Source organism: Mesocricetus auratus, unplaced genomic scaffold (genome assembly GCF_017639785.1).
Source record: "Mesocricetus auratus isolate SY011 unplaced genomic scaffold, BCM_Maur_2.0 Super-Scaffold_15014, whole genome shotgun sequence".
In the NCBI taxonomy this organism is placed as follows: Eukaryota; Metazoa; Chordata; class Mammalia; order Rodentia; family Cricetidae; genus Mesocricetus; species Mesocricetus auratus.
Window position 1 is genome coordinate 20,527,186 of NW_024429186.1, and position 27,471 is coordinate 20,554,656.

General features: G+C 39.5%; 1 protein-coding gene across 3 annotated transcripts in view; it reads left to right on the plus strand.

Moving 5' to 3' along the window:
• Window positions 1–9: 9 nt before the first annotated feature.
• The window catches only part of Galc (galactosylceramidase), a 42,315-nt gene continuing 14,853 nt past the window's right edge, over window positions 10–27,471 (plus strand). For 2 of the 3 annotated variants that reach the window (XM_005068430.4, XM_040742664.1), the window contains exons 1-10: window positions 10–298; window positions 6,525–6,593; window positions 6,831–6,894; window positions 9,446–9,559; window positions 12,246–12,385; window positions 15,359–15,397; window positions 18,209–18,339; window positions 22,447–22,602; window positions 25,010–25,134; window positions 26,679–26,806. In XM_005068430.4, coding sequence (XP_005068487.1) covers window positions 98–298; window positions 6,525–6,593; window positions 6,831–6,894; window positions 9,446–9,559; window positions 12,246–12,385; window positions 15,359–15,397; window positions 18,209–18,339; window positions 22,447–22,602; window positions 25,010–25,134; window positions 26,679–26,806 — 1,167 coding nt within the window. In that variant the 5' untranslated portion in view covers window positions 10–97. Of the gene's footprint in view, window positions 299–6,524; window positions 6,594–6,830; window positions 6,895–9,445; window positions 9,560–12,245; window positions 12,386–15,358; window positions 15,398–18,208; window positions 18,340–22,446; window positions 22,603–25,009; window positions 25,135–26,678; window positions 26,807–27,471 lie in introns of those variants that run through there. The other variant, XM_040742663.1, reaches the window with a different exon arrangement.

Sequence of the window (27,471 nt, forward strand, 5' to 3'; positions counted from 1 at the left end):
CTTAAGATGGCGAAAGCTGCTTCAACCGCCCCCAGTTCTTCATCATGGAGGCCATCGGGCCCGCCTCCCAGGGCGCCACAGTCACGTGACCCGCACAATGGCTGACAGCCCACTTCAGGCTTCCCAGCAACGCCAAGCTAAAGTCATGACCGCCGCCGCCGCCGCCGGCTCGGCAGGCCGTGTCGCGGTGCCCTTGCTGTTGTGCACACTCCTGGCGTCCGGCGGCGCCTACGTGATCGACGACTCCGACGGGCTGGGCCGGGAGTTCGACGGCATCGGCGCCGTCAGCGGCGGCGGGGTGAGAGCGGAGTGGACTGGCGGGAGGCAAGGATGCTCGGGAGCGCGGGGGCTGCCGGAGGTGGGCGGTGAGGGGGACGCCCCGTCCCACAAGCCCCCGCGGCGTTGCCGGGCGAGCAGACGCCGCTTCCGGCGCTCGCCCCTAGGGGATGAAGCCCGGCCGGCAGTTAGAATAGAACGGAGCAGCCGGAGGTCTCGAGGAAGGGGACAGCTGTCTGCAGTGAAGAGGCGACCGCTCGAGGATGCCCTCGTTCTCGGTCGCCCGCCTGGGCTGCCCTTGCCGCGCTGGAAGGGGTCGCCTCGGAAAAAGCTAGAGAGGGAACGCGAAGCCTCTGAGGGATTCTCTAGTGTCTTTTTTTCCTAGGGACAGAGATGGTGGGGGCCATGAAGACACAGGCCATAGGCCAGTAGTGCAGCAGGATATGGGGACCTTTCTTGAGCAGCGAATAGTACATCCCTCCTCCCCATGCGACTGTTGCCTCATAGACTCTTCAGGGTGGTGTAAGGTCTGAAGCAATCTGGGACGTTTTTTAAAGAGGACCACCTTCATCCACTAACAGAAACTGCCAAGAGGCTATGCAGTGTGTGAGGGATGAGGAATGCTGACCCTCTTAGGGTGCACGAGAGTCATCACCAGATGTGCTGGTTAAAACTTAAGTTCTGTCCCCTGTCCTACCCCCCATTCTGACTGTGTCATAAGCACCAGCTAATTCTCAAAAGAAAGATTGCCGTTTGATTCAAGGATCTCAGGAGTGGGAAGTGGTTTTGTTTTTAAAGTGAAACGAACAAGAAAAGTTAGGAACACATATAATGTTCTATATACCCCAACGTTTTGTGTGTGTGTGTGTGTGTGTATACTAATGAACTAATCTCTATTCTCATTAGTGTTTCTTATTGTTTTTTATTTAAATTTAAAATAGCAAGTATTTCATATAAATCCTCGATCTCTCCTATTGGTATCTTTGTGAATAAACATTTTTATATATACATACTCATTTATTTATATTCTAACGTGATCCTTTTTTTCTTTTTTATCATTTATCATTTTTTAATTTTAATTTTAAATAGCTTGTTTTACATGTCAATCCCAGTTCCCTCTCCCTCCCCTCCTCCCACACTCCCCTTCCCCCCCAGCCTCCCACCCTATTGCCAATTCCTTCCACATAGGGGATATCTAGAGTCTGTCATTTCACTCTGGGTAGGGTCCAGGCACTTCCCTAAGAGTCCAGGCTGAGAGAGCAACCCTCTTTGTGCTATGGGCACACGATGACTGTTTGTATTCCAGGGAGGGATAGACACTGAAAAGTTGAAATCTTTAGCTTTACTTATTTAGCTCAATTTAAGATTAATAATTTCATAATCTGGTGTGGTTGAGTGTGCCTTTGATTCCAGTACTCAGGAGGTAGAGGCAGAGGCAGGTACAGGTGGATCTCTGTGCTATTGAGGTCAAACTGGCATACCTAGCAAGTTTCCAGGCCAACCAAGTGCTACATCATGAAACTCTGTCTTTAAAAGCAATCACTTAATAACCTAGAACAGCAAGTTCATCTTTATTTTTAATAATTTAAGTGTGTGTGTGTATGTGTGTGTGTGTGCTGGGAGCATATGTGAGTTCAGGTGCCTATAAAGGCCAGAAGTAGATCATTGTAAGTTTCCATCTAACCAGCCCCCACAGCAGGTAATTCTTATCTAATAAAATATTCAGTTATTAATGTCTGTACTGTGTTACTCAGTTTAGGAGAGCTATCAATAATGAATGAAGATGGTTGAACCCTTTGTTTGCATGCCAGTTTGAACTGTGTGTGTGTGTATGTTTAACTCTTGCTACACAGCACAGTTTGTAGCAGCATTTAGACTGCTCTGGTTTTACCCACATGTTTTTAGGAAAGCATGCTGGTGTAGTAGTTGAAATGTGACCATGACAGGTTATTGGGGATCATTCTCGTGAGGACATTCTCCTAATGGCTTTGGCAAGTTATTTCATTTACCTGTGCTTCAGTTTCTTTTCTGAGGGAACAAAGATAACTGCCTGGCAGTTGCATTGTGAAGTCCAGGTGTGATTAGCCTGTTGTGATAATTGTAATATTTTAGGGATTAGGGAGGAGGAAGTTGTTTTAAGGTCTTGTGATTGAATAAAGTTACCCAAGGCTACTTCCTGGTATTGCACATAGCTTCAGGCCTTATTTAGGCACCTTGGTTAGTAATTTGAAATTTTATTGTTTAATGTTGTGATTCAACGTTTAGGTCTATTGCATTTGCCTAATGTTTGCACTGAGTGTGACTACTGCCTTGTTTTTCTAAACCTTGTACTTACTATGTTAAGAGAAGTTATGCATAGGTAGCAAAAGAACTCCCAGGCAACAAACTATGCATTTCTGATTGCATAATGCAAACTAGGTATAATTACTTATGATGGTCATGTGTAATGACAGCATTATGTTGGCATGCAGACAGTGTTCATTTAATGAATGCTTTTTCTGACATTTGAGCCTCTGCTAGGCTGTAACGTTTTTTAGAACAATGTAACATTTTTAAGCGTGTGTGTGTGTGTGTGTGTGTGTGTGTGTGTGTGTGTGTGTGTGTAACCGCCATTTATCTGGTACTTACTATGTGCTTGGGCTCATCTGTACTTTTAATGGGCATCTTGATGTTACGACACCTGAATGAGTACCCTGCTTTATTGCTTGCTTGTGATCTCATGGCATGCTCCATTCAGCTCAGTGCCTCCTACAGATGTTCTTTGTACCTGTGCAACAAAACCATAGAAGACACTAAATAGCTGGTTTTTGAATAGCGAGGGGGTAAGGACGAGAACTGGAGGAAGGCATGGCCTATCAAGGAACTTGAAGGTGAGAGCAGCGCCTGGCATGAGGATGTAATAGAGACATGGATCTGGTTCTAGTGTTGCCCAAAGAAGTGCTTGGGTTAATGGGGAGTGGCAGAGGCAGCTTTGCCTGAAGAAACCGACTGTGAGACTATAGCTAAATATTGAAGTGGAGTTGACTGGACAATGAAAATGCAGTGTCCATTCCAGGCAGGCAGGGAACAAAGGACCTTTTGATATGTCCGGATTAAACGCTCGAGAGTGATAGGCAAACTGGCAGAAATGGATTCCGGATACTAAAGGATTTAAAACTAAGCAATTGGAATTTTAGTTTTGAAAGCTATTAGAGAACAGGAAACCTTAGCAGAATAATGACAGACAGGGTTACACTTTTGTTTGGAGAATATCGAACTGGTAACTGGTGTGGAGAGTAGTATACAGGGAGGTGAATGTTAAGCCCCTGAGCTGTTGTCCTTATTCTACTGAGGAGGGCTAGGTTAAGCCAGTGGGGTTGATGAGTAGGGAATGAATGTTGTGGTGGTGGTGGAAGCTTTACCCTAGGCCCTGGCATCCATATACCCAGAGAGTCTGGAATGTTATCGTGGAAGTTCCAACCCATCCCTCCTCCCCTATCTTCCTCCAAATCCTGCTGCATCTCAGAAAGCCCAGCAAATGATGACCCCACCCCTGGAGATGCTCAAAACCACTCCCACAGGGTATTTAAACTGCCTCCCAGAAAATAGACTCATGTTTTCCCAGCCTCTCCTGTCTCCTCTCTTGTGAGCTGGAAGGCCATCCAGGAGTGTCATACCCATTAAACGTGGGCTTTTTCTAATTCAGTTTGATTTGGTCAGTTTGATTTGTTGCATCTGTGGAGAGCCTATCAGTGTGTAGAAACTCATCAGATGTAGGAGCACTGAGGACCTCTTGGTGACCGAGGATGACTTTGTTGAAAAGGTGAACTCAGGTTTATGGCTTAGACAGATGTTGCATTTTAGGAAAGTAGACAATGTAGAAGGAACAGATTTGATAAGAGTGCTGCTTGGTTTGGATCTCTTGTGCTCCATGACATGGTTTGTGACTCTGAGAGACAGGGTAGGAGGAGTCTGAATCTGAGTAAGTAGACTGGGCACCAACCAGAATGTCATGTATGAGATCATGAAGAGTGGATTGAGCTCTGTAAAAGCCAGGTATCTTTTTTTTTCCATTTAGAAAAGAAAAGCCAGGTATCTTACATTTGTCGTATTCTTGGCAAATTCGTGTTAATTTCCATTTCATGGTGATAAAAACCTACCCCTGTTTCCCTTGCTTATGTCACCAGGCAAAGGCCCTTCCATAGTTCTTATATTCTTGAGGGAGAGAATCCAGGTTGACACACATTTTAAGCAAAGACTGACTATTCAGTAAAGCAAAGCAAACACTTCAAGGAGATACTGCAGTAGATTGTCCCCAAAGCAAAGGGCAAGCAGTCCAGTAGGTTTTGTGTTAAGAATTTTAAAGAATTTTTTATGATGATGATGGTCCATTTTCCTTTCCTAAACCATGGAGGACCAGATCTCTCCTATAGAATATTCCCATAATGAAGTTAGGGTCTTTTGAGGATGCAACCCTTTCATTAATGTATACATGTGGCAGGCAGTTGGGAAAGCATCCTGGTCCCCTAGTCCTTCCTTCCTTCCTTCCTTCCTTCCTTCCTTCCTTCCTTCCTTCCTTCCTTCCTTCCTTCCTTCCTTTGTCCCTTCCTTCCTTCCTTCTTCCCTCTCTCCCTCCCTTCCTTCCTTCCTTCCTTTCTTCCTTCCTCCCTTCCTCCCCCCTCTCATTTTTTGAGACAGGGATTCTCCATGTAGCCCTTGCTATCCTGGTACTCACTCTAGATTAGATTGGCCTCAAACTCAGAGATTCACCTGCCTCTGCCTCCTGAGTGCTGGGATTAAAGGCATGTGTCACCACTCCCTGGCTGATACCCTAGTTTTTAATGAGGTAGAAAGATGCTAGCTTCAGCTTCAATGATGCCTGTAAACACAAAGGGGGCATTTTGATCCTCAGGAGACACAAAGTCTTCAGGTCCTTGGTTTTATCATGTCTTTACTGCTGCCTAACTAGAGACACCATCATGAAGGCACAGCTCTAGTTTTCCTTGGTTATGTCATCATATCTAAGGGCTTGCCTACTCATTGATAGAACCTCCCAAAGTTTGGGTTTTTGGTTCACTAATGGTTTTCTTTTTTTCAAGCTGCCATCAGTCAGGGTATGACTAAATTTAGTTAGTACCTGTACTTTCTACTTAAGTTTTTCCATTATTTCTATTACCAATTTGTGAATGGTTTTGTTCACACAGTCTTGTCTTGGGAATCATTGTGTAGCAGATTGTATTTATAAAGATGAAGGGATTACTGTTTCTTCTCAGCATTACTCTTATATGGCTGTAAGATATTAATGGGTAAAATTGTCTGAGATTCATCTCATTTATCTTTGCACCCGATAATTTTTATTTATTTACATCCAAGAGCAGTTTCCTCCTCCTCATCTCCTCCCAGTTCCTCCTCCTACCTCCCTTGTGTCCTGCCCCCATCCAGCCCCCCTCCTTTTCTTTTCAGAGAAGCTCAGGCCTCCCATGGATATCAACAAAACATGGCATATCGAGTTGCAGTAAAACACCTCACCTGAGTTCGTCAGTCCAGTGTGAGGAATAGAACCCCACAAACCCTAGTCCCCAGATATTTATAAGTGGTGTGAGATAGAATATTTCAGTTTCAAGACAAAATTGAAATCATGTTTTAGTTATTTTTCTTGTTGCTATGACATAATTCCCCCAAACGAATTCAAGGGAGCAAGGATTTATTTTGGCTCCCAGCTTGTGGGTTTGGGCCATCATGGACAGGAAGGAGGATGAGGCAGCACACACTGCATCTGCAGCTAGACAGCAAGAGAGATGCTGGAGAGACATGATGGCCTGTGTTCAGCTAGACAGCAAGAGAGATGCTGGAGAGAGATGATGGCCTGTGTTCAGCTGGCTTGCTTCTCATTGGACAGTTTGAGGCCTCAGCCCCTCAATGGTTCTATTCACATTATGGCAGGCCTTCCCGCCTCAGTTAACTCCCTCACAGATGTGCTCCAAAGTTTGTGATTCTAGATCCTGTCAGGTTGACAGTGTTAGCCATCACAATGTTTTAATAGCCTTTTAAAGCTCATCTCTCAGTCAGCTTTTATATCAGCCGAAGAAAACCTATTAGCGCGTAGAAAAACTGATTGGGTGCAGATCAACAGCGTGAAGACTCTCCACAGCTCCGCTTGCCCAAGAAGTGGTCAAATAGGAACGTATTGGGGGGTATGTGTGAATACTATAGACAAGTATTGATGATTATATTTGCTTTACTCATATTCTTGAAAACTTTTTTCCCAGGCAACCACTCGGCTTCTAGTAAATTACCCAGAGCCCTATCGTTCTGAAATACTGGATTATCTCTTTAAGGTAAGGAAAACTAAATGTCTTCTGGAACTGTGATGCTTTGAGAGTATATGGTGAATTTCAACCATAGAGTCTGTGAGCTCTCTGAAAGGGTTTGTAAACAATGGCCGAGTAAGCTGGGGATAAACTGCCTTTTGAGGCTTGATCTTTTCATCTGTACGGCCACAGGCCTCTAGGGGTGATTGCGTGGAGGTTTTACACAATGGAGCACAGTGGTAATACTGTTATTTCTTCCCACAGCCAAACTTTGGTGCCTCTTTGCATATTTTAAAAGTGGAAATAGGTGGTGATGGGCAAACAACAGGTAGGAGGATTTGGGAAATAGGATTTCCCCCCAACATTTTAACCTATACTTAAACATACAGGACATTGTAAGGAGGGTCCATTCACTTGAGATTGAATGGCCTACAGCAGATTGTACTGTATTTTTCTTCTCTCACATTTTCAGGCACGCGCGCGCGCGCGCGCGCGTGTGTGTGTGTGTGCGCGCGCGCATGTGTGTGCCCATGCGCGTGTGCATGTGTGCATGTGTATATGTATGTGCGTGCATGCGTGTGTGCATGTGTGTGTGTGTATGTATGTTCATGGCTTTGTGCATGTTGAGGGTAGAGGATGGCTTGAGGGAGCCAGTCCTTTCCTTCCACTGGGAATCTGACTGAGGTCCCCAGACTGGGTGACATTCACCTTTATCTGCTGAGCCATCTTGATGACCTGGCTTTTCTCTTTTCATTTTTTAAAAACTTAAGTCATATTTAAATTTTCAAAATAGTTTTGAGGCTCTAAATTATCATTTAGTTGAAGATTATTAGAGAAGCAGAGCCAGTATTCTAAAAATCATGTACACTTGGAATTTTATGGAAAATTTATAAGAAAAAATTAATTATGTGTAAAATATTAAGATGTTATTAACTTTAAAAATATATTGTAAAATGTAATCTATATTTTAAAGACATATAACTTTTTCTTTCTTTTTAAAATAAGCATACATTAAATAATTATATGTTCAACCATCATAGCCAAAATTTAAAGTATTTCTTTTAATACTTATAGGCCAGTCCCATTAATATTAACTTGAGAGTATCTTCTGTATGTTTGACTAATGATTTCAAAGTAATTTTTAAGAAAACTGATTTCTTTTAACATTATGTGCATGAGTGTTCTGTCTGTTTGGATACATGTAAACCATGTGCATGCCTGGTACCTGCAGAGGCCAGAAGAGGGTGCTGGGTTCCCTAGGACTGGCTTTTCAGATGCTTGTAAGCCTTCATATGGGTGCTGGGAGCCAAGCCCATGTTCTCTGGAAGAGCAGCCTTTACTGCTGAGGCATCTCTAGCTTGCTGAAATAATTTTTTAACAGGTAGTCTGAGTTGGCACTCTTATTGGAATTTTAGGACAAAAGCCTTGGCTTCCAGTGTGACAAGCTAGGTTTGACTACTTATCAGGGACTTGGCGGTGGTGACAGACAGGAAGGGCACTCCTACCACTCCAGACCACACTGAATGATTAGAAAAAGGTCTAGTGACCCATGACTTGTTATTGAGGGACTGACAAGGACTTTGAGGCCTTATTGAAAGGAGGAAGGAACGCTTACATCTGTGGTTTGGCTAGCTCGAGTGTTTCATAGTTGGCAGAGCAGATAACTGGTCAGGCTGTGGTCTGATTGTTCATTATCTCAAGGCTGGTTCTGCAAAAGGCCTGAGAATTCATCCTCCCCTGAGAAAGCAACTTGATTTCCCTTTTAGACTACTGTGGGAGACTCACTGTTGTTTTGGGAGGTTTTCTTTTAAGTCTGTTGTGATAAAGATGTTTGTGGATGAGAACTATTCTTAGAATCCAAGATAACTGTACAACAGTGTAATTTAGGAAAACACAGAAGGAAAAAAGTTTATGAGTCAAAATGAAGTCAGAGAGGGAGAAGATGACAGTGAGGTAGGTCAGTGGCTGGATGCTCCTTCAGTATGCATGTGTAAATTATGTGGAAAGGAGAAAATCAAAGCTGGAGTAAACCTCTGGAACAGAAGATTTTCTCAGAAAGTGTCTTGTTAAAACCCATAGACAGGTGCTCATGCTGATCTGGTATATTTGCTGAAGCTAAATTCGAGGTAAAGACACATAAGTGCCTTCTCATTCGTCATTAAAGAAGAAACGGGCCAGAAGGGTCATGCTTAAGAGGCCCCATTTAGCAATACTGGTGTTTGCCATGCATGACAACACATAGGGCTTGGATGTCAGGGACCTACCTCTGGCCTCCGTGTTTCCTCTGCTGTCTGTGAGTGCTACCATAGGACTTTGATATTGTTCTAGTCAGCATGTATATCCACCTTTCCTTGAAGCTTACCTTATCCTGTCACATTGCATGGTGGAATATAAGAATGCAGGACTCAGGGGTACAGGGATTCAGACCCAAAGTTGAGAGTGAAAGTTGAGGTGATGTGGACTTGAGGTTGGACACCTGAACATGGAAACCTCAGAGAGATTGAGAGCTCAGCAGAACTCAGTCCTGGGAATCTATAGCAATAAATGTTCAGTACTGTTTTTAAAATATCATCATGGTATTATTATTTAAAAACAGTGTTAAGGTAATGAAAAATATGAAATGATGTACTTTGCAAAGCCACCATCTTATATAATTCTTATCTGCACGTCTGAATCAGAACTAGAGTACAAAAAAAGTACCACATTAAAAAATGGTTTTGTGTGTATCTGTGTGAATGTGAGTATGTGCGAGACTGAGTGTGTGTGTGAATGATATATATATATATATATACATATATATGCATATATATATATGACTTAAATGGCTCTAGAAAACATTATCCCTGGGTCATTTCCTTCCTTTTGCTCTCCCTATCCAGATGGCACTGAACCCTCCCACATGCACTATGAACTGGATGAGAATTATTTCCGAGGCTATGAGTGGTGGTTAATGAAGGAAGCCAAAAAGAGGAACCCTAATATTATACTCATGGGTAAGGAAGTACTGCTTAGGGGTCTCTTTTCCTTTAACTTTTATATTGGGAATAATGCCTGTGAGGTCTGTGTTAATACTGAAATACTAATGTTTTGATATTACCTCCATACTACCAGAATCAGAAATGGCCTTCATTGTCACTGCTTATGCTGTCTATCCTTATGTCTTATAGTTAATCCTTTTATCTGTATTTGGTTCTTTTATATGTCTATATTTGATTGATTGATTGATTGATTGATTGATTGATTGATTTTTGAGACATACTTTGTGACCTAGCCCAGGGTAGCCTACAACTTGCTATGTAGCCTAGACTGACCTCTAATTCAGTCTCTTCTCTTTGAAGTGCTAGGCAGCCTTCATCGTGCCTGGCTTGTTATTTTTAAATCTTGGTATCTTAGTAAGGGTTTCATCTATTGCCACGATGAAACACCATGGCCTAAAAGCAAGTTGGGAGGAATTTTTTTGTTTGTTTGTTTATACTCTTGTTCATCATGGAAAGAAGCCAGGACAGGAACTCAAAACAGGGCAGGAACCTGGAAACAGGAGCTGATGCTGAGGATGTGGAGGGATACTGCTGGTTTGGTCAACACAGCTTCCTCAGCTTTCTATCATGTACCCAGGACCTCCAGCCCAGCGATGGCACCACCCACAATGGGCTGGCCTCGCTCCCATCAATCACTAATTAAGAAAGTGTCCTGCCCATGTTGAGCTTAGGTGTTATCAGTAGACTTACTGAGTAGTTGCTCAAGATGGACTATATTCATTTCATAATTTTGTTGCAGCATGAAGTACTTTAATCAGCAGAGCTTCGGGTTTTTATGAAATTTGCCATTTTGAAGCAGACTTACATTCAGACTGAGTTAACTAAAATTATGACCTATTTTAAATACTTCAAGTTTCTAAAAATTAGTTCCCGTGATAATTAAAAGAAAGAAGATTATTTTCCAAATTAAAAGACCAATGGGGGGAAAAAAAAGAAAAAAATGGAAAAAAAAGAAAAAAGAAAAAAAAAGACCAATGAAGACCAATTTCCAAATGGACTTTTATGATAGATTGATAGATTCCTACTGTACTGTTTTCATTTCAGACCTCATTTAGATATAGGCATTGGCCTGTTAATCAATGTTCCAGAAAAGACTCGCATGGTGAACCTTCACTCTACTTAGCATTTTGTTGTATTTAATGTTCATATAGTGAAATTAGTTTAGAATTGTATCATGTTGATTCTTATTTTTGTTTATCAGTTAACTAGACTGGTAATATATTTAATTGGAAATGAGCTGCTGAGCTTATTTGAAAATACTGTAGTTGAGCAGAGATTATAGCTAGTGCCTTTCTGTTCTCTTTTCTAACTACACACTGGAAGAGTTACTGGAAGGGTGTGCACTCACTCAGTGAAGTTCCCTGCACACAGCAGCATTTTCCTCTTGAGTCATCGACTTTTATACGTTTATTTAATGACCAGTTTAGGTTTGCTCATCTCGATTGTCTCACATATGGATAATTTATTTGTAAGAAGATGTCCTTGTGAGTAGGATTTTTAAAATTTAAATTAGAAACATGCTTGATTAACATGTCAATCCCAGCTCTCTCACCAACCCATCCAACTCCCCACCCAATCCCCACTTTGCTCCCAAGAGAGGGTGAGGCCCTTCATGGGGGATCTCCAAAGTCTGTCATATTATCCAGGTCAGAGCCTAGGCCCTCCCCCATGTGTCCAGGCTGAGAGAGCATTCCTCCTCCATTTGTATGCCAGGAATAAATACTGATCTACCACCCAACGCCCCATAGATTGGAGGCCTCCTCACTGACACCCAAATTTAGGGGATCTAGATCAGTCCCATGCTGGCCTCTCAGCTATCAGTCTGGGGCCCATGCACAAAGCTTAAGTTCAAATGGATCAAAGACCTCAACATAAATCCAGCCACACTGAACCTGTTAGAAGAGAAAGTGGGAGGTACCCTCGAATGAATTGGTACAGGAGACTGTTTCCTGAACATAACACCAGTAGCACAGACACTGAGATCAACAATTAATAAATGGAACCTCCTAAAACTGAGAAACTTCTGTAAGGCAAGGGACATAGTCAACAAGACAAAAAGGCAGCCCATAGAATGTGAGTGGGAATTTTATGTTACGCTTATTTTACTAGGGCAGTTTGGGATTAAGCCTTTCAGAACTGTTGGATTTGACCTCAGAGAACAAGCTGTGATATTGAAGATCCCCACAGGGAGTAGAGATGTTAAAATGTTGTGCATTTCTTTCCGTTCGAAAATGCTGAGGTACATAGTTGTTTTTATTTCATTTTCTTGTTTTTTTGTTTGTTTATTTCGAGACAGGGTTCCTCTGTGTAACAGCCCTAGCTCTCCTGGAACTCGCTCTGTAGACCAGACTGGCCTCAAACTCACAGAGTTCTACCAGTGTTTGCCTCCCGAGTGCTAGGGTTAAGGCGTGCACCACCACTGCCTGGCTTATTTCATTTTCTTGAAAGGACATTAGGAAGTATAGGACGTGGCTGTAAGCATCTTAGTTTCCATTGTGGAGAGACTGTCATTTGGGTGTGGTGGACTCCCACCTTTCAGCCAGCTGTACATTTGCCTGGTGCACCGGGTTTCACACTCGCATCAGCAGTGCCGGCATCGTTTCACATACCCCACTTTTGCCTGTCTTCCTTCTCCCTGCAGGGTTGCCGTGGTCATTCCCTGGATGGCTGGGCAAAGGTTTCAGCTGGCCTTACGTAAATCTTCAGCTGACTTCCTACTATATTGTAAGATGGATTTTGGGCGCCAAGCATTATCATGACCTGGACATTGATTATATTGGGGTTAGTAACATATTGGAACTATGATTTATTTTTGACTGTATTTTAAGAATCTTAGAAAGTAATTTTATTCCTATTTTTTCCATTAAAAGGATTTACAACCATACTTTATGTATAGAAGGATTTACAACCATACTTTATGTATAGAAATATAATTTACATATTGCATTGCACTATTGATATAGTTTTTATTTTTTAATTATTATTTATGTGTATGGGTGTTTTGCTTGTATGTATGTGTACCATGTGCATGCAGTGTCTTCATTGGCCAGAAGAGGGCCTCATGACACCTGGGAATTAACAGGTAGTTGGGAGCCTTATTGAGTGTGCTGGAAATTGAACCAAGGTCCCCTGGAAGAGCAGCCAGTGCTCTTAACGATGGAAGCATCTCTCCAGCCTCTTGATAGAATTTGAAGAAGAAGAAAGGGAAATATTTCAGGTTATAACTCTCAGATTTTAAGAAGCACTTTTCTAAATGGCTCAATGGGAAAAAATGTGTAAAGGAATAGTTTTGTTTAACTAGTCAGTGGGGTTAAAAGGAAGCCCTATTTTTCCATCATTGCGTCAAAAAGAATAAGACATGTTGGATTTTTCAGCGAATGTATAAGTGGCTCTTGTTATTTCAATAAACAGAAGGTTGAACTCACGTAACTACTGTGAGAAAAACCAAACCAAACCAAACTCTGATGGAGTTGACAAAAGAAAAAATTGGTTTTGTGTATATATATATGTATTCCTACATACAACCTGTTCAGACCACAAATAGTTGTCTGTGCATGTGTCCTTGTACATATGTTTTTCAGGACTGACCGTTTGGCATTGGTCAACCAGTTGATGTGCAGTTCTCTGGGGACCTTCACCCTCTCCCAGCCCCCTTCAGTTGCCTGGAATCCTTTGTGTGGTGTTGAGGCCCCATGGTCTTTTCCCATCCACTTTGGCATGTCTATGGGTGTCATCCTCGTTCAGTTCACATTTGGGCAGCCATGTTGGTGAGACTTTATGGAAGTTGTTTCTGCATTACTAGGAGTCATAGTCCCACAGCAAACTCCTTTATCTCTGGTTTTTGCAGTCCTACTGCCTCCTCAGCTGGAATGTTTTCTGAGCCTTAGGTGGGTGAGGGAGTGTTTTGTAGATGTATCCATTAAGGCTGGACTCCACAACTGTGCAATTTGATTGGCTGTGACGGGTAATATTTTCATCCCATTCCAATTCAAATTCTCCTTCAAAGCTTTTATCTTGTTCTTAAAGAAAAGATGGTTCATTTACACTTTTATTCTCATTCTGGTGAGTGTACCCTAAACCAGGGAATACCTGATTTTTTTTTATAAAGAGCTAATGTATAAATATTAAGTTGGCATTAGTAGGTCATAGGCAATATTAAGACACATAGCCATTTCCAGTATAACCATTTCAAACACAAAGCTGATTGTCACTCTCAGACCTTGAAAATATAGGTGCTGGGCAAGAGTTTGCAGACTGCTGCATATCTGCTTCCTTCTGTCTGAACTGTTTGTAATGTCTTTTAATGTGTTAAAAAGTGTAAAACATGCCAAGTTTGTGTGTTGAAGGCTGGCAAACCTAAAACTGTACCCTCACATAACCATAGTGGGTCTTTATAAACACTGCAGTACTGACTAAAACTCATATTAAAGTTTTCATGCATTCACAACTGAAATTATTAGCCAGCACTTCCAGGTCCTACTGTGACTGTCATGTTCCTACAACATCAAGATTAAGGAGCTCTTGTCAATGAGAGACAGATACTTCTGCAGATCCATGGTGGTCCTCCGGTAGGATGATTTAGGCATGAGGAGGAGTCCTGGCCGCAAGAGTATACTTGCTTTTACTCTACTTTTCCAAATTATAACTGAAAATTTGTACCTGGGGATTTTTTTTTTTTTTTTGGTTTTTCGAGACAGGGTTTCTCTGTGGCTTTGGAGGCTGTCCTGGAACTCGTTCTGTAGACCAGGCTGGCCTCGAACGGGATTTTTTTTTTAATGTTGGTATATTTAACCCATTAGGGTGATTAGATGCAGGTGGGTCTCTTGAGCTTTCTGATATGGTACATGTTCACAAACTGTTTCCAGTGAGTGATGCTGATGTCTCATTTTAGTCCCTAATGATCACGTGCTGTGGTGAGGCTCTTCTTTAATAAAAAGTTCTCTATCACACCTAGTCTCCAGGCTCATATCTGTAATGATTTTCTTAACTACAAGACTAAAATCTCAGAAGGTCTGCTTCATGATTCTGAACTTGAGAGAGTGGAGTGTTTCCTTTTCTTTCCTGGCTAAAGAGCCTACTCTTGTGTTCTCACTGATCATTACATTTCTCTGTGTGAACAAATTTCTGCTATATACAGTGCCCTTGTGAATAATATGCTTCTTACTCTGTTGATATATCAGAATTATAATTATTCCAGTGATTCTCATACTTATTAGTTCTCCAATGCCCACTGTAGTCTTTGTACACATTTTTTTTTTGCGTGAATGCATACTTTGTTGTTGGAAATCTCTGGAATAAGTGATGTATTTTGAAAAATGATATTCTGTATATGAGTGTTTTCCTGTGTGTGTGTATGTGTATCACATGTATACCTGCTGTCCATGCTCCATGTAGGCCAGAAGAAGGTCCTGGATCTCTGAGAACTGTGGTTGGAGACTGTTGACAGCCACCACAGGGGCTGGGAAAGACCCTGGTTCTCCAAAAGAGCACCAAGTGCACTTAACATTGCACTGGCTCTCCAGTCCCATAAGTTACTTTGAAAAATATTCTCTAGTCCAAGTTTTATTTTAAACTTTTAATTTTCAAAAGTTATTTTGCTTTGTAAGTATATTTATAAATTTTATGACAACCCTTTTCAAAAGTTAGGAAAATAGCTTTCAGGTACAATGAAAGTGGGTATGAAAAGTGGCATTTTATGATCATGTTCATTTTTAGATATTTAAAAACTTTCAGTTTTGGATTTTTGTTTTGCAGATTTGGAATGAAAGGCCATTTGATGCCAACTATATAAAGGTCTGTAAAACTTGAATCTCTTTTTTCTTATACTTCTATACACAGAAATTTGGAGGACAGTTAGATTAGAAACGTTATTTTTTAGCAGCATAATTAATTTGCTAGATGTGATATAAAATGAAATTCCTAATGTTTGTATTCCTGATATTAAAGAATATGTATGCAGCTCTTCATAGGCCCTGAGTGGCGTATATCTGAAGAGTTGTGTTGAATGTTCTTTTATGGGGTAGGGTTGTGGCTTACAGTGGGCTTTATGCTTATGTGAAGCCCTTCAGCACCAAAAGAAAATCAAATAAAATGAAGCAAAACATTAGCTAGGTGTAGATGTGCACACTTTTAATCCCAGTGCTTCAGAGGCAAAAGTAAGACGTTTTATAGCACGAGAACAAAGAAAATCATAAAACAAGACACTTGTCATAGTGTTGGTGGACACATTAAACAGGCAGTTACAGAGATGCAGAATGCTTAGCTGTAGGCCTCATGTGGTCCAAGCCCTGTGGCTGGTAGAAACCAGGGTTCTGTTAAACAATACATCTCAAAAAATGCTCCATTAGGCATGGGATCTTAGGTTCAGTACAGAGGTGGACAAGGGTTAGTGATTTGGGGGGTGGGGAGACTAAAGATAGACCAGGAATTATAATTAGACCCTGGACCTGGCATATCCTAAGCCTCTCCCCATCACTGAAGTTCAGATCAGGCTACTGCTCTTTCTAGGAGATCTTGTTCATAGAGGTGTGGGAGCAGCTCAGGTATGGGAGATGGCACAGTGGGTTTAAAGGGAAACTGAAGCATGAGGTTGTTAATGGGAGGTCGTGAGTCAGAAAGACACAGAAATGGATGCTGAAGTTAGTGCATGCCTAGCATGGTAATGACAGGGTTTATGTCATTTTAGGAACATTAGAATTATTGACATTTGGTTTCCATTTCTTCGAAGTTAGTAATTTAATTGTTGCTAAGATTCACTATCAGTGTTTAGTAGCCAGAGTTCACTTATTTTTCTTCTGACCTTGGGTTTTCCTACACTACAAGTCTTGGGATATAGAAGCATTTACTTTATATATTTCAGCTTTACAGCAGGAGGATTTATTGCACTCTGTGATCTGTTGTCCTGTTGTAGAGTAAGTCATGACAAATGACTATAGGGAGGTGCCCAGTTCACATGATCTTAACGGATACGTCGTCCTTATTGTTTGGTGAGGTGCCTTCTGGGGAGAAGGGGGTTTGTTTTGAAGAGTAAAATATATACAATACAAGTTATTTATGTGGTCTTCAAGGTGTATCACTTATTTTAAGGTTATTTTGCTATGTGGTTATATTCATGGTTGACTCTGGTTTCATGGTAGTTTGTAGATCAGTACCTTCTAGTATCTGAGAGTCCTAGACATGTGGGTGGGTAAGTTTCTGGGCCCTTCAGACCATCTTTGCTTCTTTACCAGAGAATAGATAAATAGATGTAGGTTTTGGAAGGGAAGGACTTCCTAATAAATATTGCATTTGAGATATGATCAAACTCTGTACAGAGCACTGTAATCATACTGACCACGAGACAGAAGCTGATTTGTAAGTCACAGCTTACATACTGTGTGCTTAAAAATGTTTTCATTTATATTGCATATTAAATATGCACATGATTCCTAATGATTGTTTGGGAGTAAGTTGATAAAGACTAGAGATTTTGACAGTGATAAATGAATGCAAAATTGGCTAATTTTTTTTCTTTTCTGTAAGGCTAAGAAAAAATATTGAGCAATGAAGCAAATTGATTTCCTAATGCAGGTTAAGAGATTCTCCACCCTACTGTCCTTTTGGGTTCAGTGAGAGTCCTTGAAAGATGGATTCAACTTGTCATTCTAGTTCTCATTGCATTTCTAACCTAGTACAGTATATAATAACATAAGTTTTAAAACACCATCTGCTGTAAAATACACCATGGATTTAATTAGAAGAGAATTTATTATTTATTTCTTTAAAAGAGTACAGTTTCATAAGTCAGAAAAATTAGGTTAAAAATAAGAGCTGGTGAAATTTTTCATTTTTCCTTATGTTAATTGGTAGCTATCATTGAACACCTGCTGGGCATGTCAGACTTTCCAGGGTTGATTGTATCAGTTTGTTAAGAGACACCTTTGGTCTAGAATCTGATCCTTCTGTTTCTGGGTAAATTGGTGTCCTTTCCTCTGCCCGTGTATTCCACATAGACAGTGTATACATTTGGTGTTCGGGTTAGTGTTTGTTTTCCTGATAGAATATTATGTCTTCCTTTAGGTTTGTAGGTAAATGGTCCTGCAAGTAGATCTTATTTCCTATCCTATCTATAAGCATGAGAGACAGGAAAGCAAAATGGGGCAGTTCCTACTTATAGTAGATATAGTATATGAAGACATAAGAACTGTGATATTTTTCAATAGTAATGGAATTTTAAAAATACTGAGAAATACTTAAAATAAGACATCCGAGTATTTTACTACACAGCACAGATAATACCTCAATTTTAGCATTATGTCTATATAGAAAATTTGAGGAAGAAAGCATACAAAAGGACAAATAGCATTATTTATATGTAATACTGTTTGATGAGTTTTATGTACACCTATCCCCTCCAACTCCATAATTCCTATTGTTTAACTGAATTTTAAACTCAGGAGGAAAATGCATCTAGGGTATTATCCCAGAAACTCACTTCTGCTGAGAAGCAGTGCTAAAACCGCCATCAGAATGCAGAATTTTCAAAAGACACTCTAGCTATTTTGGTCATATTCCAGCAACTAAAAGCTCATTAACCCTTGCTGTGTTCTATTTATGTCTCCAAAGGAATTAAGAAAAATGTTGGATTATCAAGGTCTCCATCGAGTGAAAATCATAGCAAGTGATAATCTCTGGGAGCCTATTTCTTCTTCCATGCTGTTTGACCATGATCTCTGGAAGGCGGTTGATGTCATAGGGTAAGGTGCAATTTACTTTGCACCAACAGTTTGTGGTTTCTTTACCTGGGTGTTGAGTATGCCTTTCTTCTTGCCTTCTCTGCCCCTGTGATTATGTTTTCTGGTAGTATTTACTCAATAAGATATTGATCACTCACAATTCATTCCTTTCTTTTTGTAATGTGTATTTGGGGTTCTTTCTATGACAATGAAATTTATAGGTGGCTTTTTAAATAAATGGGTTAATGGTTAGATTAATAAAACAGGGCTTTCTTAGATTAAAAAGTAGGTATTTAGTAGAAGTTAACAAGGTGATGTTAACTTGGTTTCTACAATCACGTTTCCTGTGACTCAGTGTTCATACACAAACAATTTTTTAAGTCGTTTGGTATGTTCACTGTCTTTTTTTTTCTAGTCTCCTTAGTATTTTAGTATTTTAACTCTCTTAGACATTTGACTCTATTTGCTAATTTATTTCTGCCTTACAGCTCTCTGGGTCCTAACTGAATTGGGCTCAGCAGTTTGATTTTTAAAAAGTAAATGTATGTTCTATTTATCATGATGGTATATAGCATTTAAAACTAGAGGCTGCATATGTGTGAAATTTGATTTTTAACCTATTGTGACACAGCTTGATCTCTGCATATACTTTGTTCCTAAAAGAAAACTTTTGGATTTTACTATTTTTTATCTTTTATTTTCAGTGCTGGGGACCAAACCCAGGGCCTCATACATGCTAAGGCAAGTGCTCTACCATTGAGCTCTACCCGCATGCAAGCATTTTCATTGTTTACCAAAGTAGGCAGAATAATAAATATGTATGTTCTGATCACTCAACCTCAGAAAGAAAGAAGTCATGGCCATTTTCCATTCCTGTGTCTACCTATTCATTTTTCCATCTTCTGTATGTTTTGGAACAAACTTCAGACATTGTGTTGTATTTCTTCCCTACAGATTTTATCATGTCTCTCTAAATATATAGATTCTTTCCCTTTTGCCATTAATAATACCATTATTATGCCTAAGCATGTAATTGTTTCTTGGTATTATCAAATATAGGTTTTTCTAATTTTATAGTTTTATTTGACTGGATCTGGAATTATTTAAGATTCATCTATAAGTTAGTAATTAAGTCTCTTCCTATTGATTTGTAGTTCAGACCACTTAACTTGCTTGTTTTTTTTCTTAGAACTTACTTAAGAGACTAGGTTGTTTGTTCTGTAAAGTTTTCTTAGTCTATGTTTTAGCACTTTCATCCTCCTGTGTTTTAAATTAACACACATGTCTATGCTGGTTTTTTTGGGAAAGTGAGAGTAAATTATCTGGGCTTTTCTTTTTTTGCAAGAGAAAGTGTAATCGTACATTTATATTTAAACATTTACATACTAAAAATGGAAAATTTTCATTAGAACTTACATGAACAACTCAGATCTGAGGGAAGCAAGACTGTGTTCTTCTTGAACATGTTTGGCTAGGAAGGCTGTTAGAATTGAAGGAATGTTTCAGTTTCATGTTGTGAAGATGTTTGGCATTTCATTACTTTTCCTCTGAGCCATAGCTTTATTTCATAGTTTCTTTTGTTCTCATTGATTGTGTTCGTATAATGGTAACTGTATTGTTTAAAATTAGTTTTGTTTGCATGAAAGTTGGTGCCATGTTACTTGGCACATAGATAATGAATGTTTATCTTTGTGCTTTGTAACTATTGTCAATAGAAAATGTCATTCTATGACTCAGCAGTATTTCTTGAACTGAATTTTTCTTTGTATGAGAGAAGGAGAAGCCCTGCTTTCAGTTTTGACTACTTTTATTTTTTTTTACTTTCAAGGTCATTTTATTTTAGATACATTACCTGCATTGGGTTAAATTTTGCTTTCTAATATTGCACTGGAAATTTTTTCTTATTTCTTTTCTTTTTAAGTGTGTGTGTGTGTGTGTGTGTGTGTGTGTGTGTATCCCACCAGAAAGCAGGTACAGAAGACGGTGTTGAGGCCTCTGGAGTTGGAGTTATAGGAGTTTGTGAGTTGTCTGCTGTGGGTGTTTAGGAACTAGATTTGTAGTTTCCTGAAGAGAACAACAAGTTCTGTTAACCACTGAACCACCTCTTCAGCCCACATTTACAGTTTTTGATGTAACTGATGTTAGTCTTTTCTTTGCCATGTTACAAATGTTTTAATAATTAAATGATCTGTGCTGTGATTCTTATAATGCAAACTGCAGTGTTTGTTTTCTTGGTTTTGCTAAGGAGGTATCTTCTTACACAGCAAGACTTGTTTTTGTTTTTGTGTCACAGGTATCAACCAATACTGGTTGGTTCAGGTGGAATCATTTTATCTCCTAGGAAACATTTGTCTATATCTGGGACTATTTGTAGCTATGCTAGTGAGATACAGACCTACTGTTAGTATCTTATGGGTGGATTGGGTGGATGCCAGAAGTGCATTCAAAAAAATTCTTGGGTATACAGGTCAGCACTACCAGCTCTAGAATTAACCAGCCCACAGTGTCGGTTGTGCTGAAATTGAGGAATGTTCCTTGTTTTTTTGTTTTGTTTTTTTGTTTGTTGATGAGGACAAAACAGCCTCTGGGATTGTTTTTTCCCATGGTAGGTGAGCTAATGGATTACATTGGAATGAGCATACATATGGACCTATCACCCAGAAACTTGTAAAGTACTCAGCCAGGTTGGAAGCCTTTCTTGTAACTGTTAACCTGATCTCTAACACCAAAGGACAATTGTGCCCATTTAAAAGTTTCACTAAGATGGCATTTCATACAGGAGAGTGGCAGTCCCCTGTGTTGAACACTTAGAAATTTATTAAGGAGGGAAATAACTAAAGCAGTTCTCATCTTTTTAAGATAGAAGCTTTACTGGCTAAACAACAACAACAAAAACAAAGCAAATCAAAACAAAAAAATCATGGAAAAGAATGTTCTGTCTTTAATATTTGTAAGTCAGTCAGACATACATGCCATCAGTAAAGAAGGGAAATTTCTTTATCTTTAATGTCTTCTCTGAACTTCGTATGAACTTTGCACTGCTAACCTTTTGGATTGTTTCTATACTTTTATTTGTTTTAACATATGAGATGATGCACGTCCCTCTAATCCCAATATTCAGAAGGCAGAAGCAGGCAGAGCTCAAGATTACAACAAGTTATTTGTATAATTGCATTGTTGACCACATAGGATGTTGATAATCGGTTGTTCATTACAAATTCCAGATAAGGAAATACTTTTATTGAAGTTCTCTTTCTTTTGTTTTCTCTGGCCTGGGATGATCTCAGATAATCCTTGTGACTTCTGCCTTAGAGATGTGATTGCAGGCTTGAGTCATTGCACCTGCCTGCTTATGAGCGTCATTCTATACTGAAGACACACTGTCACCATCATCGTGATGACTGTACTATAGAAAGTCCTCCCTAGGTCAGAATGACCCAGAATGTTTACCTGGCTGAGCAATTTTGTGACTTTCAGTTTTGTGTATGTGTATGTGTATGTGAACATTTAAATCCTTTCTCCGTGGTTATTTGTATTATTTCTGGGTTTTGATCTTCTTCACACAAGAATTGGTGATATACTATTATCTGTGGGGCTTTCGTGGGTTGGATTGGTATCAGGGCTTTCATAGGTTGGATTGGTTTCAGTGCTTTGCCTTGGAGTAAATGCCAAGATTTCTGTCTCTAAGGACAGGAATGTGGGAGAAGTTGTTTCACCTTGCTTGGCTTCCTTCTGGCTGTTTTCCTCCTGTCCAAAGCTCCCCAGCTTCTCCCGGGAAGACCGAATCTTCCTTTACCTTGTTCTCATTTGCAGCAGTCCAGGTAGTGGCCTCTTTAGCCTTTATAGGTCAGCTTACTTCTATGCATTTATGGTTTCCAGAATATTGTCGTTTCATTGTGTGTGTGGTTGAGGTTTCTGCCTTTCCGTTTACTTGCTGTCATTTGCAGAGTGCCTGCAATGGAAGAGTGGGAAGCAGATGCCTCCTTTCCATTTCTCATCTGTCTTCTGGAAGCTGCTTGAGTGATTTAAAATAGCAAACCTTGGCGAAGACCTGTATTTCAGTTCACTCATCTCATGTACAGAAGTGGTCCCTTCTGATTCCTCGCCACCGGTGCCCTTGTCTTCTAGAGCTCATTATCCTGGAACCCATACAGTGTGGAATGCAAGGATGACAGGGAAGAAGCTGTGGTCGTCAGAAGATTTTAGCACTCTCAACAATGATGTCGGCGCAGGCTGCTGGGGGCGCATATTGAATCAGAATTATATCAATGGCAATATGACCTCGTAAGTTATTTACAATCCTTTGGTGGAGGCTAAAAAGTCTAATGGACCACTGTAATTTTATATCCTAGATTCAATGGTTGTGAACATATATGCTTTATTGACTTAACCTACATATGCCTAATATTTGTTTAATCTGTACCATCTTTTATATATTTGAGAAGAGTCTAAATTAAGTAAAGTTGGGTTTATTGGGTTCAGTTTGCTCAGAAGTGCAATGATTTTTGATAATTTACATATATTTTAAAGTACTTTTTCTCCTGATCTCATACCATCATATTTTTGTATTATCTCAAAAACATAAGGTTATTTCTCACATAATTATATCATTTTTATAAATATGGGCATATAAAACATTTCTAATTCCTAGTATTTATTCATATTTTTAAAATACAATTTGTAACTTTTATTTATTTATTTAAGAGAAAGCGTAGGTCCTTGCATTTCATTTAGCAATTTTGGCCCCTCTCTCTTTTAATGTAGAATTATTACCCTTCCCCATTTTCAAAACTACTTAAAAATCAAAACAAAACATAAAAACAGGGCAGTAGCCTTTAGTTGGTACCCACTTCCACTGTGAGTGGCTGCCTCCTTGTGGGATCTCATAACTTTATCGAACTCTTCACAAAGCCCAGTTTGTAAAGAACAACACAACCCCTTTGTTCTCAAAGGGAACACTTCCTAAATGATTTGATGATAGCTTGTGTGTAATTAGATGCAAACTAGCCTTATAAAATAACTGTAAGTCTGCTAAAAGCAAGCTGCTACACATGCTTTTGTGGTGGCTCATGTGGCATTAAGATATAGCGCATATTCCTTGCAGACAGTGGAGAAAATGAAGATGAATGCCTAGGGGGACAGAGCTGCCTACAAGGTTGTCGTCTTGAAATAATGGTCCTTAAAGCGTTCTCCTGTTTTTATAAACTTTTTCATAATAAATTGACACCTGGGAAGATGCTGTTCAATGAGCTGCTTCTCACTTAACTGGATATTATGACTTTTTTTCTCATGTTAAGTATATTTTTACTTCATCTCTTTCCTTCCCATGTTTTTTGTTTGTTTTGTTTTGATGACGGGGTCTTCCTATGTTACTCAGGCTGGCCTTGAACTCTCTGGCTCAGCCTCCTGAATGCTGAAATTATAGGTGAACACCACCACACCCACACACTTAACAATACCTGCCACGTAATAGAAGTATTTCCTAACTATACCCTGTCTTAAGATGCCCTGCAGTGCTTGTTATACTGGTTTCTAAACAGCCACTCAGACTTCCAGGGTCCTGAAACTTGGACATCTATTCAGTACTCAGGGCAATTCTGTTGATGTCCAACTTTGGGAAACTACAGTGTATAAAATAGAGGATGCCAGCTATGTGTGACACAGATAATGAGAACTCTCATGATGTCCATTGCTAGTATATGTTTTAAATTAGCATTATTATTTCTATTTTATGTTGAAGTAAAGAAAAGGCTTTGATTTTCTAAGAGTGCTAGCGTAGCTTTGTGTCTCAGGAGATCACGTGGTCAGGGAAGCGAAATTCTCTGGGCAGGTGCTGTTTGTATTTCAACTGTAAGGAACCCAGCCAGGTATAAAAACTTGTGTTTTGTGCGTGAAGTTTTCTGAGAGCTGTAGGGTTGCTGCTCTGCTCCTGGAGCTCCGTATGTGCTGTAAATCATCAGCATCTGTCATCTGAAAGAAAGGTCCCCAAACAGGTCAGCAAGATGATTCAGTTAGTACCTCTTTGGAAACAGAAAAATAGAGGCCAGAGTTGTGTCAATAAGTTTAATCCTCCTAGCCTCCTGCAAATTCAGTTGCTGTTGTTATCCTCAGTTCACCTGTGAGGAAACAGTGGTCAACAGAGGTTAGGCTGTGGAGTCCTGATTTGAACCCAGACAGTCTGAGTTCTTGCTCATTGAAATTATACTGTAAAATCAGGTTATTATTAAGAAGGCTGTTAATGGGACAGTAGTTACAGATAAGCTATTGCTGGTACTTGTCTCCCATTTTCAACATGTCAAGCATGATTCATCTTTTGACTTTACCACTGTTAAGCAGAATTCTTGTGTGTGTGTGTGTGTGTGTGTTGCACAAGATATATATATATATATGTGTGTGTGTATTGTACAAGAATATAAATATGGGTGTGCATGTGTGTGTAGTAAAAGAATGTATATGTGTGTGTGTGTGTTACTTTTAATTCTCTGATTCACCATTAAAATGCTTAGATGAACATTCAACTGGATTTTTAAAGATGAGAGTAAACTGAGGCAACATAAACTTTGTTTAGGGTACTTTAAAGTTTATGTTCATGTACATATAATTATGAAAGAGATTTTTACTCCAGTCTTTTAGATATTTATGTTTTTATTACATAGTATTTTGGTGTTTCTTCTTCAACCTAATGTTTTAGCACAATTGCTTGGAATTTGGTGGCTAGTTACTATGAAGAATTGCCTTATGGGCGAAGTGGATTGATGACAGCCCAGGAGCCATGGAGTGGGCATTATGTAGTAGAAGCTCCTATCTGGATATCAGGTATGGATGTCTAGATTCTCTGTTTCTCCCCAGATTCTTTGTAAGAGGCAAACCAGAAAGCAGCAAAAGAGGTTATGCAAGCCATCTATGCTTTAAGTGTGTGACTGTTTCAAGGGAGATGTGCCAGTGTTTATAATATTATTTTGGGTAAGCTGACTGCTTTCTGGATTTCATACTTGATTATTCTAAGACTAGGCCCTTAAAAGAGGGGAGGAAAGAGGGAACGGTGAGCCACATAGTAATGGAGATAGAGATGGAGATAATCTAAGTATATGATTCCAAATCATGGTAAGAGCTGATGGAGAAATATACTTAAAAATGTTCAGCTAAGCTCAGCATGTCTAGAAGTTTTGGGATTATTCTTTTATATCAGTTCCATTTTATTGATTACACTAAAGTAAGTGAGTAATATTAGATTACTATTAAAATTATGATCATTAATCAAAATAAATATGTGGTATGTGAAATAGTAAGGGTTTACATTGGTTCCTAAATCTACTAAGTGTTCGAAGATATGAAATTTAGAAAAAGATAAAAGTATGACTCTCATACAGATTTAAAAATGGTCATACACTGAAGATTTTGTGTTTTTCACATGAAGTGAAGAAACAAGGTAGATGCTAGAGCCAGCTTAGAGTAAAAGTCAGCAAAGAAAAGCAATTTGAGGTTAATTATAATTGGAGACAAGTTGAGTTTCTCACAAACAGAGGCGATCAGTTAAAATGTCCCCTAGCCATGACATAGTTCACATGGCATAAGGACAGGACTGTCAGATCCATGTACTTCCAGGGAAACCCAGATCTTTTTCAGTAATATCAGTCACAATATAAGTTGATATCATGCAGATAATGGATAATATCTGAAAGAATATACCCACATTAACAGCTAAGAACCTTATAAATGACAATAGTAACATTTTTTAATATTTTAGTAAGATATTTAGCATTTATAAATTATTTTGCTTCAAAATTATGCCAGTGTTTTATAAAAAAGTTTCTTCCAAAGCAAGATAATTCTAAGTCAACTTACTTTAATTTTAAACCCATATTTTGATTTTTTTGTGCTATTCTCAGATTGTAATCGTGAAATTATTCTCAATTCCTTAAGTAGCTTTTCAAAATAGTGGAAAAATTAAGTAAGACTTTTATGTGTCAGCTGAATCTCCTCTTAGCTATTGGCATTGTTGGTAGGAACATGGAATATTCATTAGTGTAGTTATGGGACCAGACTTAGAGGTGATGATACTTCCTTTAATTCTTCCTTGTTCTGTTAGTTGGATGAGTAGTGATGAGCATGGTTTGGCAAGAGTCACTTACTTTTTCAATTTGGTAAAAGGAATACACAACCCATAGTATCAGTCACTCAGAAAGCCTTCCTGCCGTTACACCTTTCAGCTGAAATATTTAAAAATGGAAACATAAAGCTGGGAGATACTTTCTTAAAATAGAATATAGTTGCTTCGAATCAGAATTCGGTCAGATTCAAACCGATAGATCATTTTCCTTTAAAATCATCGCATTTGCATCTTTTTCCCTTTGCTGTAGCTCATACAACTCAGTTTACTGAACCTGGCTGGTATTACCTGAAGACAGTCGGCCATCTCGAGAAAGGAGGAAGCTATGTAGCTCTGACTGACGGCTTAGGGAACCTCACCATCATTGTCGAAACCATGGTAACTTTTTGTTGTTGATAGTCAACTAGTGGGCAACTCATACTTCACCAGAAAGTTTGTCTTCAGAGAATAGAAGGGCATAGTCTTCTCCCAGGCATAGGAGGGCACTTCTCTAAGAGTCTTACGACTGGCTCCCTGGGAGAAAGGGTCCAGTGGTTACCTTGCTCCTTCCGTTGTTTCTAAGACTCTTTATCCTTAAAAATATATTGGGATAGCTGGCCTTGAGCCTCATCATGGCTTTTTATGACAGCTGCAGTTAAGACTCTTGTGGAGGGTTTCCTAGGAACGTATGTGTTAGTTCCTTTGGGTGTGTATCTAGGAACAGGGCTGCCAAGTTAAACAGTAACTTAAAAGGGGTGAAGAGTTGCCATTTGCCTGCACCATTTCTCCTTGTTACTAGCAGGTCACAAGGCTCCTAGATAACCATGTCTTCTCTGCAGTTACTGTCCATATCTGCTTATAGCCATTCTCAAGGGTGTGAGCTGGTGTCATTGTAGTTTAATTTACCTTTTCCTAGTGGCTAGTGATGCTGGCTATATTTACATATACTTTTTGGCTATCTGTATGTCCTCACTGGGGAAATGTCTGTTTAAACTACACTGTCCGTTTAAGTTAAGAGTATTTTTCTTTTTCTTTTTGAATTGTAAGAGTTCTTCATATAATCT